A 12,412-nucleotide genomic window follows, 5' to 3' on the forward strand; every position below is an offset into this window, starting at 1 on the left:
TATATATATATATATATGTAGGTATATATATGTAGGTATATACATATATATATATATTCTTTTTCAGATTTTTTTCCCTTGTAGATTATTACAAGACATTGAGTAGAGTTCCCTGTGCTGTACCGTAGGTCCTTCTTTGTTATCTATTTTATATATAGTAGTCCGTATCTGTTAATCCCAAGCTCCTAATTTATCCCTCCCTGCCACCTTTCCCCTTTGGTAACCATAAGTTTGTTTTCTATGTCTGTGAGTCATATTTCTGTTTTGTAAATTCATTTGTATCTTTTCTTTTAAGATTCCACATATGAGCAATATCATATGATATTTGTCTCTCTCTGTCTTAACTTCACTCAGTATGACCATCTCTAGGTCCATCCTTGTTGCTGCAAATGGCATTATTTCATTCTTTCAGAGTGCAATTTGGGGACTGAATCACTGGAGTTGAGTTTGCAAGTTAAACACAGACATGATGTGACATCACCAGATACCTGCCAGGACGTGTCAGCTATGCGGGTGACCTTTCTCTCCCTTCCTTGCAAGGGAGGGAGAGATGGAAATCTAAGAATAGATATCATTGCCTTTCTGGGACTCTCTCCTTGCAGACTGGGGAACTGCGGCCTCACAGCCACTGACTGCCAGGATCTGGCCTCGGCTCTCACCAAGAACCAGAGCTTGACACACCTGTACCTGTCAGGAAACAGCCTGGGGAGTGAAGGCATGAATCTGCTGTGTCGAGCCGTGAAACTTCCCAACTGTGGTCTACAGAGGCTGATGTGAGTCCAACTCGCTGCCCTGCGAGGATTCGTAGCTTTATTACAAAGAGCAGAAAGCAGTGGGGAATGTGGAAATTGTCAGGACGAAGGGACCTGATAAGTGCCACATCCTGCCCCTCCTGATAGCTTCTATATTTCATCCTTCCGTGGAAAATTCCACCTCCGCCTCTGTGTTTTCTTACAGTGGGAAGTCCTCATTTATCGAAATACAGCCGATTCTCATTACTTGTGGCAGTTGTGTTCTGTAAAGTTGCTGTGAATACTGAATTAGCAAATGCTGAATTAGCGAATACTGAACCATTGCTCCTACGGGAATACAGGGTTAGGTCCCCAGGAGCCTCTGGTCACATTTTTTAAAATTTATTTTATTCAAGTATAGTTGATTTATATTGTTGTGTTAATATCTGCTGTATAGCAAAGTGATTCAGTTATACATATATATATTCTTTTTCATTATGGTTTATCACAGGATATTGAATATAGTTCCCTGTGCTATACAGTAGGACCTTGTTGTTTATCCATCCTATAGATAATAGCTTACATCTGCTAATCCCAAACTCCCAATCCATCCCTCCCCCAGCCTCCCTCCCCCTTGGCAAGCACAAGTCTGTTCTCTATGTCTGTGTGTCTGTCTCTGTTTCATAGATAAGTTCACTTGTGTCACATTTTCTTCAACCAATCAATACATAACCTTGTTTTGTGTGTTTCTTTTTAAAGACACTTTATTTAATGCATATTATTGATTCATTAACATTGGACTCACAGCCAACAGCACTAGATCTCATCCCCGAAGAAAGCTTATGTGATATATTTGTTTTCTCCATAAAACACATCCCAGCCTTCTAACCCTCAGGACACTAGACAGCACCTTAGCACTATCCTTGGGGGCCATTTTAAACAATGAAGTCACCAACAACAACAAAAAACCCCACAAAAATGCAAAAAATCGTGGCATTAACTGGACTGTGAAAAGGATGCCTGTTTATGGTGTGACAGCTGAAAAATTCCAACCTCAGCTAGGAGCATGTGCAACCGACAACTCAAAGTTTTCTCTGCTCTGCACATTATTGATTTGCAAATATCGGTTTTGGGGGACACCAGTGTTAGCAAGGAGGCGGATTCAGGAATGCAGAGTCCACGAATAATGAGGCTTGACCATTTATTAAGCACCTACGTTGGGCAGACACTCTTGGTTGCTAGGGACAGAGATGAGAGGCAGATGTGGTCCCTATGTTTACATAGGTTAGATTCTGGCAGGGGAGTGTTGGATTAGAGCTGAGATTTTTCAGTACTTCCCTGGCGGTCCAGTGGTTAAGGCTCTGTACTTCCAATGCAGGGTGCACTGGTTTGATCCCCAGTCAAGGAACTAAGATCCCACGTGACGTGTGGCCAAAAAAAAAAAAGAGAGATGAGATTTTTAGACGAGGGTACTGGTGATGTAGGATCATTAGCCACAAAGTGTGTGTGACACACACACACATCTGGGGGTGCTGTGTACTCTAGCTGTTTTACAGTAGGTGTAGGTGTCCCTGTCACTGTTTTAAATACTGCCCCCTCGTGTTGCCAGACTCTTCTATCAGAAATCTTTGGTTTGACGGTAAGAATGTGAGACTGTTAGCCCTGCTCAGTGCCGACAACCAGCTCTGCCATTTCACCTCTTTGACCCATTAGTCCACCAACAACGTCACATGAGGGGAAAATATTCGTGCATTAATGGTATACCTGTAGCCAGAAATTCTGTTGGAGAATATAACTTTGATTCATATGTCTACCTTATGACGAGTTCTAAGGTTCCCCAGTGAGTAAGTATGCGGAGATAGCAGTGTAGAGAGACTAGTGAGCACCACCCGCTTGCCAAGATGTCCGTGTCCTAATCCCCGGAACTTATGAATATGATACCTTACATGGTAAAAAGGACTTTGCAGTGTGATTAAGTTAAGAATCCTGAGGGACTTCCCTGGTGGTCCAGTGGTCAGGACTCCGTGCTTCCACTGCAGGGGGCACAGGTTCGATCTCCGGTCAGGGAACTAAGATCCCTCAAGACGTGCGGTGCAGCCAAAGTAAAAATAAAATAGAATAGAATAAAAGAGCAAAAGAAAAAAATTTTAAAAAGAATCTTGAGATGGGAAGATTCTCCTAGATTATCTGGGTGGTCCCCATGTAATCACACATGTCCTTCAGAGGAAAGAAGGAGGTAGGAGACTCACAGGTGGAGGGGTGATAACAGAGTGATACAGTTGCTGGCTGGAGACCAAGATCTAAGGCATGGGGGCAGCTTCTAAAAGCCGGAAAAGGCAAGGGAACAGATTCTCTCCAGAAGGAACACAGCCCTGCTGACACCTTGATTTCCAGACCAGTGAGACCCTGACCTCCAAAACCATGAGATAACATAGGTGTGTTTTTGAAACACTAAGTTTGTGGCCATTTGTTACAGCAGCCATAGGAAGCGAATGCATTGAGTATGGAGGAAAATTTTAAAAAGATGGATCTTGAGTAGCATCCAGCACGTGCACTGTGCCAGGTGTTCCACGGTCATCCCATCCCTGACACCCACAGGAGGAGAAAACTGAGGCCGAGGGAAGTTGCTCACGTGAGGTCACACTGAGGAACATGTATGACCGTCCTCTTTCCCTGTGTGTGCCCTGCAGACTAAACGCGTGCAACCTGGATGTGGCTGGCTGTGGCTTTCTTGCATTTGCACTCATGGGCAACAGACATCTGACGCATCTGAGCCTCAGCATGAACCCCTTGGAAGATGACGGGATGAACCTTCTGTGTGAGGTCATGATGGAGCCGTCTTGTCTCCTCCAGGACCTTGAGTAAGTTTCCCTTGTTGTTGGGGATCAACTCTACCATCTGGGGGCCTGAGGTTCTAGAATGTCAAGAGCGATGGTACCACAAATTAGTTCTAGGGTCAACTGAGGCTCATTCTTTCCAGTGGACACCCTGCGTAAGTTGATGTGTTGACACTGCAGTGAGTATGGGAAGGAAAGAGAAAGTATTCTGAACGGGAGCCCCGTGGAAGGATCTATGGGATTCTAGGACACGCTTGATCTCTAAAACCTCTTTACTTTTCAGAACATCTTGCACCAGGTTAATCTTCAGCTATTCATTCTGTTTGTGGGGTGGAGGGGGAGGGGGGTAGCTGTCTATCTCTCAATCCCTTTTCTCTCTGGGGCTCAAATTTCTTCACCCCTATTGGAACATTTTTATATACTAGGAGTATTCCATCACTAAACCAACTAGAAAAAATTAAAGGACCTCAATGAACAGAAATAAATCTCTAAGCTTGAAACCAAGCAATAATCACTCAGTATTTCAGTTAATGTCTCCCGGATGCATAGGCAGCATTGACTGTGTCACAAAGAAAGGATCCTAGCAGTTTCCACTCAGGTATTCTTACCATGTGGCAGGCATGTGTGGCTCTCAATATTCCTGCAGTTCCCCCACCAGTCGTACACCAGGGGGAACTAAAACTCCCAAGGAACATAAACCTTGCTTGGGTCTCACATTCTGTCCTTGAGGATAAGCAAATCATAATAGTAAATGAAGCACGATATGGTATTCCATTTAATGGTGCATAATAACTTTTAAAACCCCCCAAAGCTGGGACTTCCCTGGCGATCCAGTGGTTACGACTTTGTGCTTCCACTGCAGGGGGTATGGGTTCAATCCCTGGTCAGGGAACTAGGATCCCACATGCCAAGTGGTGTGGCCAAAAAATAAAAAAATAAAATTTTAATAAATAAAATCCCCAAAAGCTGGACACTGGGCTTATGTCCAGTGTTTTAGTCATGTGTACCTTATCAAACTCTGTGTGCTTGATAGCCTTTTCTTATGATCGATTACAAAGGTAGAGTTAGTGGACCAAAAAGTGGGACCACTTTGAGAGCCCTCCCTCCCCAAAAATAAACAAATGAAAGGAATTGGATAGAGATCATAGTACACAAACCTCTGAGTAGCCCCCAAGTATTAATTCTTCTATTTCTTTTCATGGAATTGGCATTTTGAGCCCTAATGCTGCATGGTATAGAAAATTCAGCTTAGTCCATTGGAGATGCCATTTCTTTGGGGTTGCACTTAAGTGCTGGGAGATTTTCTGGTCTTCACCATCACCATCGGTCCATACTGGCTTCTAAGACTTGATCATTCCCACCTGGTCTTCACAAGTGAGTCCTTCCTTGTTCTTTTTTCTTTTTCTTTTTCTAAATTTATTTTTGGCTGCATTGGGTCTTCGTTGCTGCGTGCGGGCTTCCTCTAGTTGTTGCGAGTGGGGGCTACTCTTCTTTGCTTTGTGCAGGCTTCTCATTGCGGTGGCTTCTCTTGTTGCGGAGCACGGGCTCTAGGTACATGGGCTTCAGTAGTTGTGGTGCGCGGGCTTCAGTAGTTGTGGCGTGCAGGCTTCAGTAGTTGTGGCTCATGGGCTTAGTTGCTCCACGGCATGTGGGATCCTCCCAGACCAGGGATCAAACCCGTGTCCCCTGCATTGGCAGGTGGATTCTTAACCACTGTGCCACCAGGGAAGCCCTCCTTCCTCGTTCTTGATGTGAATGCCTCATGGAGATGGACCCAGTGGGATCATTCTGTGCTGAGCACACTAAGTTGATGATGTGAGACTCCGGAGCTGTTTCTGTCATGTCTCTTCAGATGACTCATATAGTCACTACTGAAGGGGCCATTTCCACCCTCTCTCACTCCTCCTGGGAACAGACACACAAGACCCCTTCTCCTTTTGGATCCCAAACCCTACTTAGTGTTTCAGTGACTTCTATCATCTTTTCTGTCCCTCTCAGGGCTCTGTCCCTTTGTCAGAGGCTCTACCAATTTCTACTCGTGTTTTTTTCCGTCTCTCTCCCTGCCTTCCACCAGGGAGAATGTTTATCTCATCTTCAGATAAAAAGAATGCTCTGATAGCTCATTTCTTTGTCTGAAGATGCCTCCAGTCTCTTCAAAACCTTTCCCCACCCTCTGCTATTATATGTCTCTTGAGATGATAAACTGTCCTAAGCTGTTCACAGGGATGGACAGAAAGATCGCCAGTTAGGAAGGAACAAGGGGAATCTCTACTAATGTTTCTGAACCTTATCCCACTGTGGTGCTCTCCTCAAAAGGTACAGATATTGTCCCTCTCTCTAAATCTCGCTCAATAATCTCCATCTCTCTCCCTCTTCATCTCAACCTCTCTCTCTCTCCCTCTCTCTCTCCATCTCTCTATATCTATTCATCTCTCTTTCTGTCTTCATCTCTCTCTCTCCATCTCTCTCTCTCTCTTCATATCTCTCTCTCTCTCTCTCTCTCACGCTCTCTCTCAATCACCCACCTCCACTTCCCTCCTCTTGCAGATTGGTAAAGTGCCGTCTCACTGCCGCTTGCTGCAAGAATCTGTCCTATGTCATCACAAGAAGTCAACACCTGAAGAGCCTGGATCTAGCCGCCAATGCCCTGGGTGACCACGGGATTGCAGCGCTGTGTGAGGGATTGAAACAGAAGAATTCTCTGAGGAGACTTGGGTACGTTCCTGGGATCACCTCTTTGAGGGCTGGGCACAGAGTGAAGGGGACCCAAACGTTAAGTCGCTTGAACAAAGACCGTGTTCTGATTTTCACAATTCCATCAAATTAGACAGCATACAACCATGGCAGAGTAACAGACTGAGGCATAGATTCCAACTGGGCTCCTTTATATGGATGAATTAAATAGCCAACGCTTGAGAACAGGGTCTGGAGGTAGTGAGAACTAAATAGATGCATGTTTACTGGAAAACCCGTGTGTGCTGAGCACAGGGCCACATGGTGGAGGTATGGACATGTATAGCTCATGGAGTGGCTGCATTTATGGTCTAGTGAGAAAGGTGGACCAAAGAGCAAATGATGACATGGCTGGTTCTCAAACCCTAGTAAGCATCAGAATCACCCCAGAGGCTTGTTTAAAACAGTGTGCCAGTACATACAATGGAATATTACTCAGCCATAAAAAAAGAATGAAATAGTGCCATTTGCTGCAACATGGATGGACCTAGAGATGGTCATACTAAGTGAAGGAATTCAGACAGAGACAGACAAATACCATATGATATGGCTTATATGTGGAATCTAAAAAAAAGGATACAAATGAACTTATGAAAAAGAAACAGACTCACATAGAAAACAAACATCATTACTAAAGGGGAAACATGGCGGGCAGGGATAAATTACGAGTTTGGGAATAACATATACACACTAATATATATATATATATATATATAAAATAACCAACAAGGACCTACTGTACAGCACAGGGAATGCTACTCAATATTCTGTAATAACCTATATGGGAAAAGAATCTGAAAAAGAATGGATATATATATGTAATATATATATATATACACAATAGAATCTCTGCTGTACACCTGAAACTAACACAACATTGTGTCAATAAATCAACAATACAATGTAAAATAAAAAATTTTTTAAAAAAAGGACTGACACATGCTACAATGTGGATGAACCTTGAAGACATTAGGCTAAAGTGAAATAAGCCAAATACAAAAGGTCACATGCTGTATGATTCCATTTCTATGAAATATCCAGAATGGGCAAATCCATAAAGACAGAAAGTAGATTACAGGCAGACCTCATTTTATTGTTCTTCCCAGATACTGTGTTTTTCACAAATGGAAGGTTTGTGGCAACCCTGCATCAAGCAAGTCTATCAGTGCCATTTTTCCAACATTTTCTCACTTTGTGTCTCTGTCACATTTTGGTGATTCTCCCAATGTTTCAGACTTTTTCATTTTTATTATATTTGTGATGGTGATCTGTGAGCAATGAGCTTTTTATACTTTCTAATTTTTTTAACTGAAATATAGTTCATTTACAATGTTGTGTTAGTTTCAGGTATACAGCAAAGTGATTCAGTTATACATTATATATATAATTATTTTTCAGATTCTTTTCCCGTATAGGTTATTACAGGATATTGAGCATATTCCCTGCACTATACAGTAGGTCCTTGTTGGTTACCTATTTTACATACAGTAGCTTGTATCTGTTAATTCCAGATTGGTGAACTTTGATGACTTGATGAAGGCTCAAAAGATTAACATTTTTTAGCAATAAAGTATTTTTTAATTAAAGTACACTGTTTTGGGACTTCCCTGGTGGTTCAGTGGTTAAGAATCTGCCTGCCAACGCAGGAGACATGGGTTCAATCCCTGGTCTGGGAAGATCCCACATGCCGTGGAGCACCTAAGCCTGCATGCCACAACTACTGAAGCCCGCGCACCTAGAGCCCATGCTCTGCAACAAGAGAAGCCACCACAATGAGAAGCTCGCGCACGGCAACAAAGAGCAGCCCCCGCTCACTGCTACTAGAGGAAGCCCACACATAGCAACAAAGACACAATGCAGCCAAAAATAAATAAATAAATATTTTTAAAAAACTACATTGTTTCTACAAACAATAAATGCTGGAGAGGGTGTGGAGTAAAATGAACCCTCTTGCACTGCTGATGGGAATGTAAATTGATACAGCCAGTATGGAGAACAGTATGGAGGTTCCTTAAAAAACTAAAAATAGAGCTACCATATGACCCAGCAATCCCACTCCTGGGCACATACCCAGAGAAAACTGTAATTCAAAGACACATGCACCCCAATGTTCATTGCAGCACTATTTACAATAGCCAGGACGTGGAAGCAACCTAAGTGTCCATCAACAGATGAATGGATAAAGAAGACGTGGCACATATATACAATGGAATATTACTCAGCCATAAAAAGAAATGAAATTGGATCATTTGTAGAGATGTGGATGGACATAGAGACTGTCCTACAGACTGAAGTAAGTCATAAAGAGAAAACCAAATATCATATATTAACGCATATATGTGGAATCTGAAAAAATTGGGAAGGTAGATTCTTAACCAGGGGACCACCAGGGAAGTCCTGCTGCTGATTTATTTTATACCTAGCTGTTTGTACCTCTTAATCCCCTACTTCTCTATTGCCCCTCCCCCACCACTGGTTTTTTTCTCTGTGTCTATGACTCTATTTCTGTTTTCTTCATTCATTTTATTTTTTAGATTCCACATTTAAGTGAAAACATACAGTGTTTGGCTTTCTCTGTCTGACCTACTTCACTATGCATAATACACTCCAGGTTCACCCATGTTGCTGCAAGTGGCAAGATTTTGTTCTTTTTCATGGCTGAGTAGTATTCCGTTGTGGTATTTATTTTTGGCTGCATTGGGTCTTTGTTGCTGTGTGCAGGCTTTCTCTAGTTGTGGCAAGTGGGGGCTACTCTTCGTTGTGGTGTGCAGGCTTCTCATTGCGGTGGCTTCTTTTGTTGCGGAGCATGGGCTCTAGGCACACAGGCTCAGTAGTTGTGGCTCGCAGGTTTCAGTAGTTGTGGCTCACGGGCTCTAGAGCACCGGCTCAGTAGTTGTGGTGCACGGGCTTAGTTGCTCCATGGCATGTGGGATCTTCCTGGACTAGGGCTCGAACCCATGTCCCCTGTATTGGCTGGCGGATTCTCAACCACTGTGCCACCAGGGAAGCCCCCTGCTGTGATTTTAAAGTTGTGGTGGAAGTCAAACATGTGTTAAAGGAGGGATCCGGATCTTGGGGTCATTCCTTGGCTGTGCTGTGCTCTCTAAAGGTTGGAGACATGTGGACTGACCTCCAATGGCTGTGAGGCCCTCTCCTCTGCCCTCTCCTGCAATCAGCACCTGACCAGCCTAAACCTGATGCAGAACAATTTCGGTCCCAGAGGGATGACAAAGCTGTGTTTGGCCTTTGCACAACCCACATCTAATCTACAAACCATCGGGTAAGTCCCCGGCGATGTCTTCTGAAACACAAACCTCCTTCTGCTACAGGCACACTAATTGGTGGAGAAGCAGTTGATCTGAGAAGTTGAGACCTTGTCTCATCAACCAGATCTTTATCCAACCGCTAAGTGCCCATCGTGTTCCAGGCACCGTCTGGGGTGCTGTGGATACAGGGTGGGTGCAGTGCCTGGTACCATGGGGTTTCCTCTGGGGATGGGTTTGGGGAGCGTGGAGGGATGACATACAAATAAAATGTTTATCTTCAAAATAAAAACCCCTAAAACTGGAAGTACCATAGGATCCAGCCATCCCACTTGTGGGTATACACCCAACAAAATTGAAAGCAGGTTTTCAAAGAGATATTTGCACATCTGTGTCCATAGCAGCATTATTCACGATAGCCAAGAGGTGGAAGCAACCCCGGTATCTACTGATGGGTGAATGGATAAATGACGTGTGGTCTGTCCATACCATAAAATATTATTCGGCCTAAAAAGGAAGGAAATTGACACATGCTACAACGTGGAAGAACCTTGAGGACATTATGCTTGGTGAAATAAGCCAGTAACAGAAAGACAAATACTACATGATACTACTTAGGTGAGGTCCCTAGACTCATCAGATCCACAGAGACAGAAAGTGGAATGGTGGGGGCCTGGGGAGCGGGAGACGGGGAGTTAGTGTTTAACGGGGACAGAGTTTCAGCTGGGGGAGATTAAAAGAGTTATAAGGATGGACAGTGCTGAAGGTTACACAACAGTGTGGATGGACTGAGTGCCACTGACCTGTACGATGAAAAATGGTTCTGATGGTAAAGGTTATGTGTATTTTCCCACCATTAAATGTTTTTAATGTTCAGGATTACTGCAGGTGGTAAACGCCAAGAAGGAAACAAGAGTAAGAGAGAGTGACCGGGTGTGGAATTAATTTTGATGATAGAAAAAGTATTTGCTTCTTAGCACCTCATGCTCAGGGCACCCCTGGAGGTGAAGAAGTACAGCTGTGATTGAGGGAAGTAAAGACCTGACTGGAGAAACATAAAACTTGTGGCAGCACAGAAGGCCCCTTGTGGTTGATTGTGATGTATTTATATCAGTAGCAAACTTCCCGGTTGACTAACTGGTTTCTCCTGTATGGTCCAGCGTACAGCAGGTGGATTTATCCAGGGGTCAAGTTTTGACTGATGGACGTCACCAGAAAGAACACGATGGTTGTGGTGTGAAATCTGAGGGGGAGGGTGGCTTGGAAAGCATGGCTCAGTGGATTTGGAGATCTTGATGCGGCCAAAGAGAACGGTTTCAGCGATCACTTCAGCGAGCGAGCTGAAAAGGCAGAAGGCTGTGTTGAAAAGGGGCATATTTGTGTTGGTGACTCACGAGGCAATGTAGCCTTTGATGAGATAAGCTTGTGATTTAGGGAACTTAGCAGTAAAGATGAGAAGAGGCAGACCTAGATTTTACTAATGGACCTTTCAGGAGGCTGTTTCCTTATCTGTCAAATGGGGACGATACCATGTGTCTATTTGAATACCTGTTTCTCTCTCCCAGAATATAAGCTTCACGATGGTGGGGATTTTGCCTTGTTCATCACTGTGCCTCTAAACCCTGTAACAGGACCTGGCACAAAGTCAGTTCTCAGGAAGGAGTTCGTGAATGGATGAATAACCATGTCTGCCTCTTCAGATAGCTATGAGGGACAGGTGCCTGTAAAAACTCAGTGTAGTGTCTGCCTTGTAAAGAGTTCCTTTACAAGGAGGGACTGACTTTCATTCTATGGGGAACACTGTTTCTCCTCAAGAATACAAGAGGAGGGACTTCCCTGGCGATCCAGTGGTTAAGACTCCGTGCTTCCAGTGCAGGGGATGGGGGTTTGATATCTGGCCAGGGAACTAATATCCCACATACCGTGTGGTGTGGCCAAAAATTAAAAAAAAAAAAAAGTGCAAGAGGAGGTTTCAGACCCTTGGTGGGGTGTCCAGGAATTCTGAGGAAGGGAGAAGCGTCAGAAGCAAATTCTCAGAGTAGTAAGTCCCCTTCTTGCTCCCCAGGCTGTGGAAATGGCAATACCCTGCTCGAATAAGAAGGCTTCTGGAGGAGCTAGAGCGACTCAAGCCGCACATTGTAATTGGTGACGGTTGGTATTCTTTTGCGGAAGATGACCGGTACTGGTGGAAAAGCTGAAGACGTAAAAACCCTCCCCACCCACACTCACTCTGATGGAGGAACTTTCTAGGGTCCAGCTGTGCCCAGGGGTTCCTTTTCAAAGATGGATAATGATTTCTGATTCTCATAAAGCCCTCATAGGTAGTGATTCTTGTGTGTCCACTTTAACTTGGTCATTGCATTTGCCTGAGGTAGGCTTGTGACCTTCGTGTCATAGGACCTCAGTATCTGTGAAATGTCTGTCCTACCAGAGGGCATGGAGAGAGAATCAAATAAACACTGAGCATTTGGAAAAAGCATCCAGTGGCCTTCTTTTTTTTTTTTTTGGCTGCGTTGGGTCTTCATTGCTGCATGTGGGGTTTCTCTTGTGGCGAGCGGGGGGCTACTCTTCATTGTGGTGCGCGGGCTTCTCATTGTGGTGGCTTCTCTCGCTGCAGAGCACAGGCTCTAGGCGTGCAGGCTTCAGTAGTTGCAGCACGTGGGCTCAGTAGTTGTGGCACATGGGCTTAGTTGCTCCACGGCATGTGGGATATTCCTGGACCACAGATCGAACCCATGTCCCCTGCGTTGACAGGCAGATTCTTAAATACTGCACCGCCAGGGAAGTCCCTCCGGTGGCCTTTTTGATCAATGTGGGTGTGATTCCAGAGCAGAGGAGGGAGGACTTA

General features: G+C 44.3%; 1 protein-coding gene across 1 annotated transcript in view; it reads left to right on the plus strand.

The window, feature by feature from the left end:
* Nucleotides 1-11,805, plus strand: part of NLRP5 (NLR family pyrin domain containing 5) — a 29,808-nt gene extending 18,003 nt beyond the window's left edge. Inside the window, exons 7-11 of the mRNA XM_024757235.1 lie at nt 603-773; nt 3,422-3,592; nt 6,116-6,283; nt 9,411-9,581; nt 11,630-11,805. Coding sequence (XP_024613003.1) covers nt 603-773; nt 3,422-3,592; nt 6,116-6,283; nt 9,411-9,581; nt 11,630-11,762 — 814 coding nt within the window. The 3' untranslated portion in view covers nt 11,763-11,805. The remainder of the gene's footprint in view (nt 1-602; nt 774-3,421; nt 3,593-6,115; nt 6,284-9,410; nt 9,582-11,629) is intronic.
* Nucleotides 11,806-12,412: the final 607 nt, after the last annotated feature.

The sequence above is a fragment of the Neophocaena asiaeorientalis genome, unplaced genomic scaffold (genome assembly GCF_003031525.2).
Source record: "Neophocaena asiaeorientalis asiaeorientalis breed wild unplaced genomic scaffold, Neophocaena_asiaeorientalis_V1.1 scaffold1132, whole genome shotgun sequence".
NCBI lineage: Eukaryota > Metazoa > Chordata > Mammalia > Artiodactyla > Phocoenidae > Neophocaena > Neophocaena asiaeorientalis.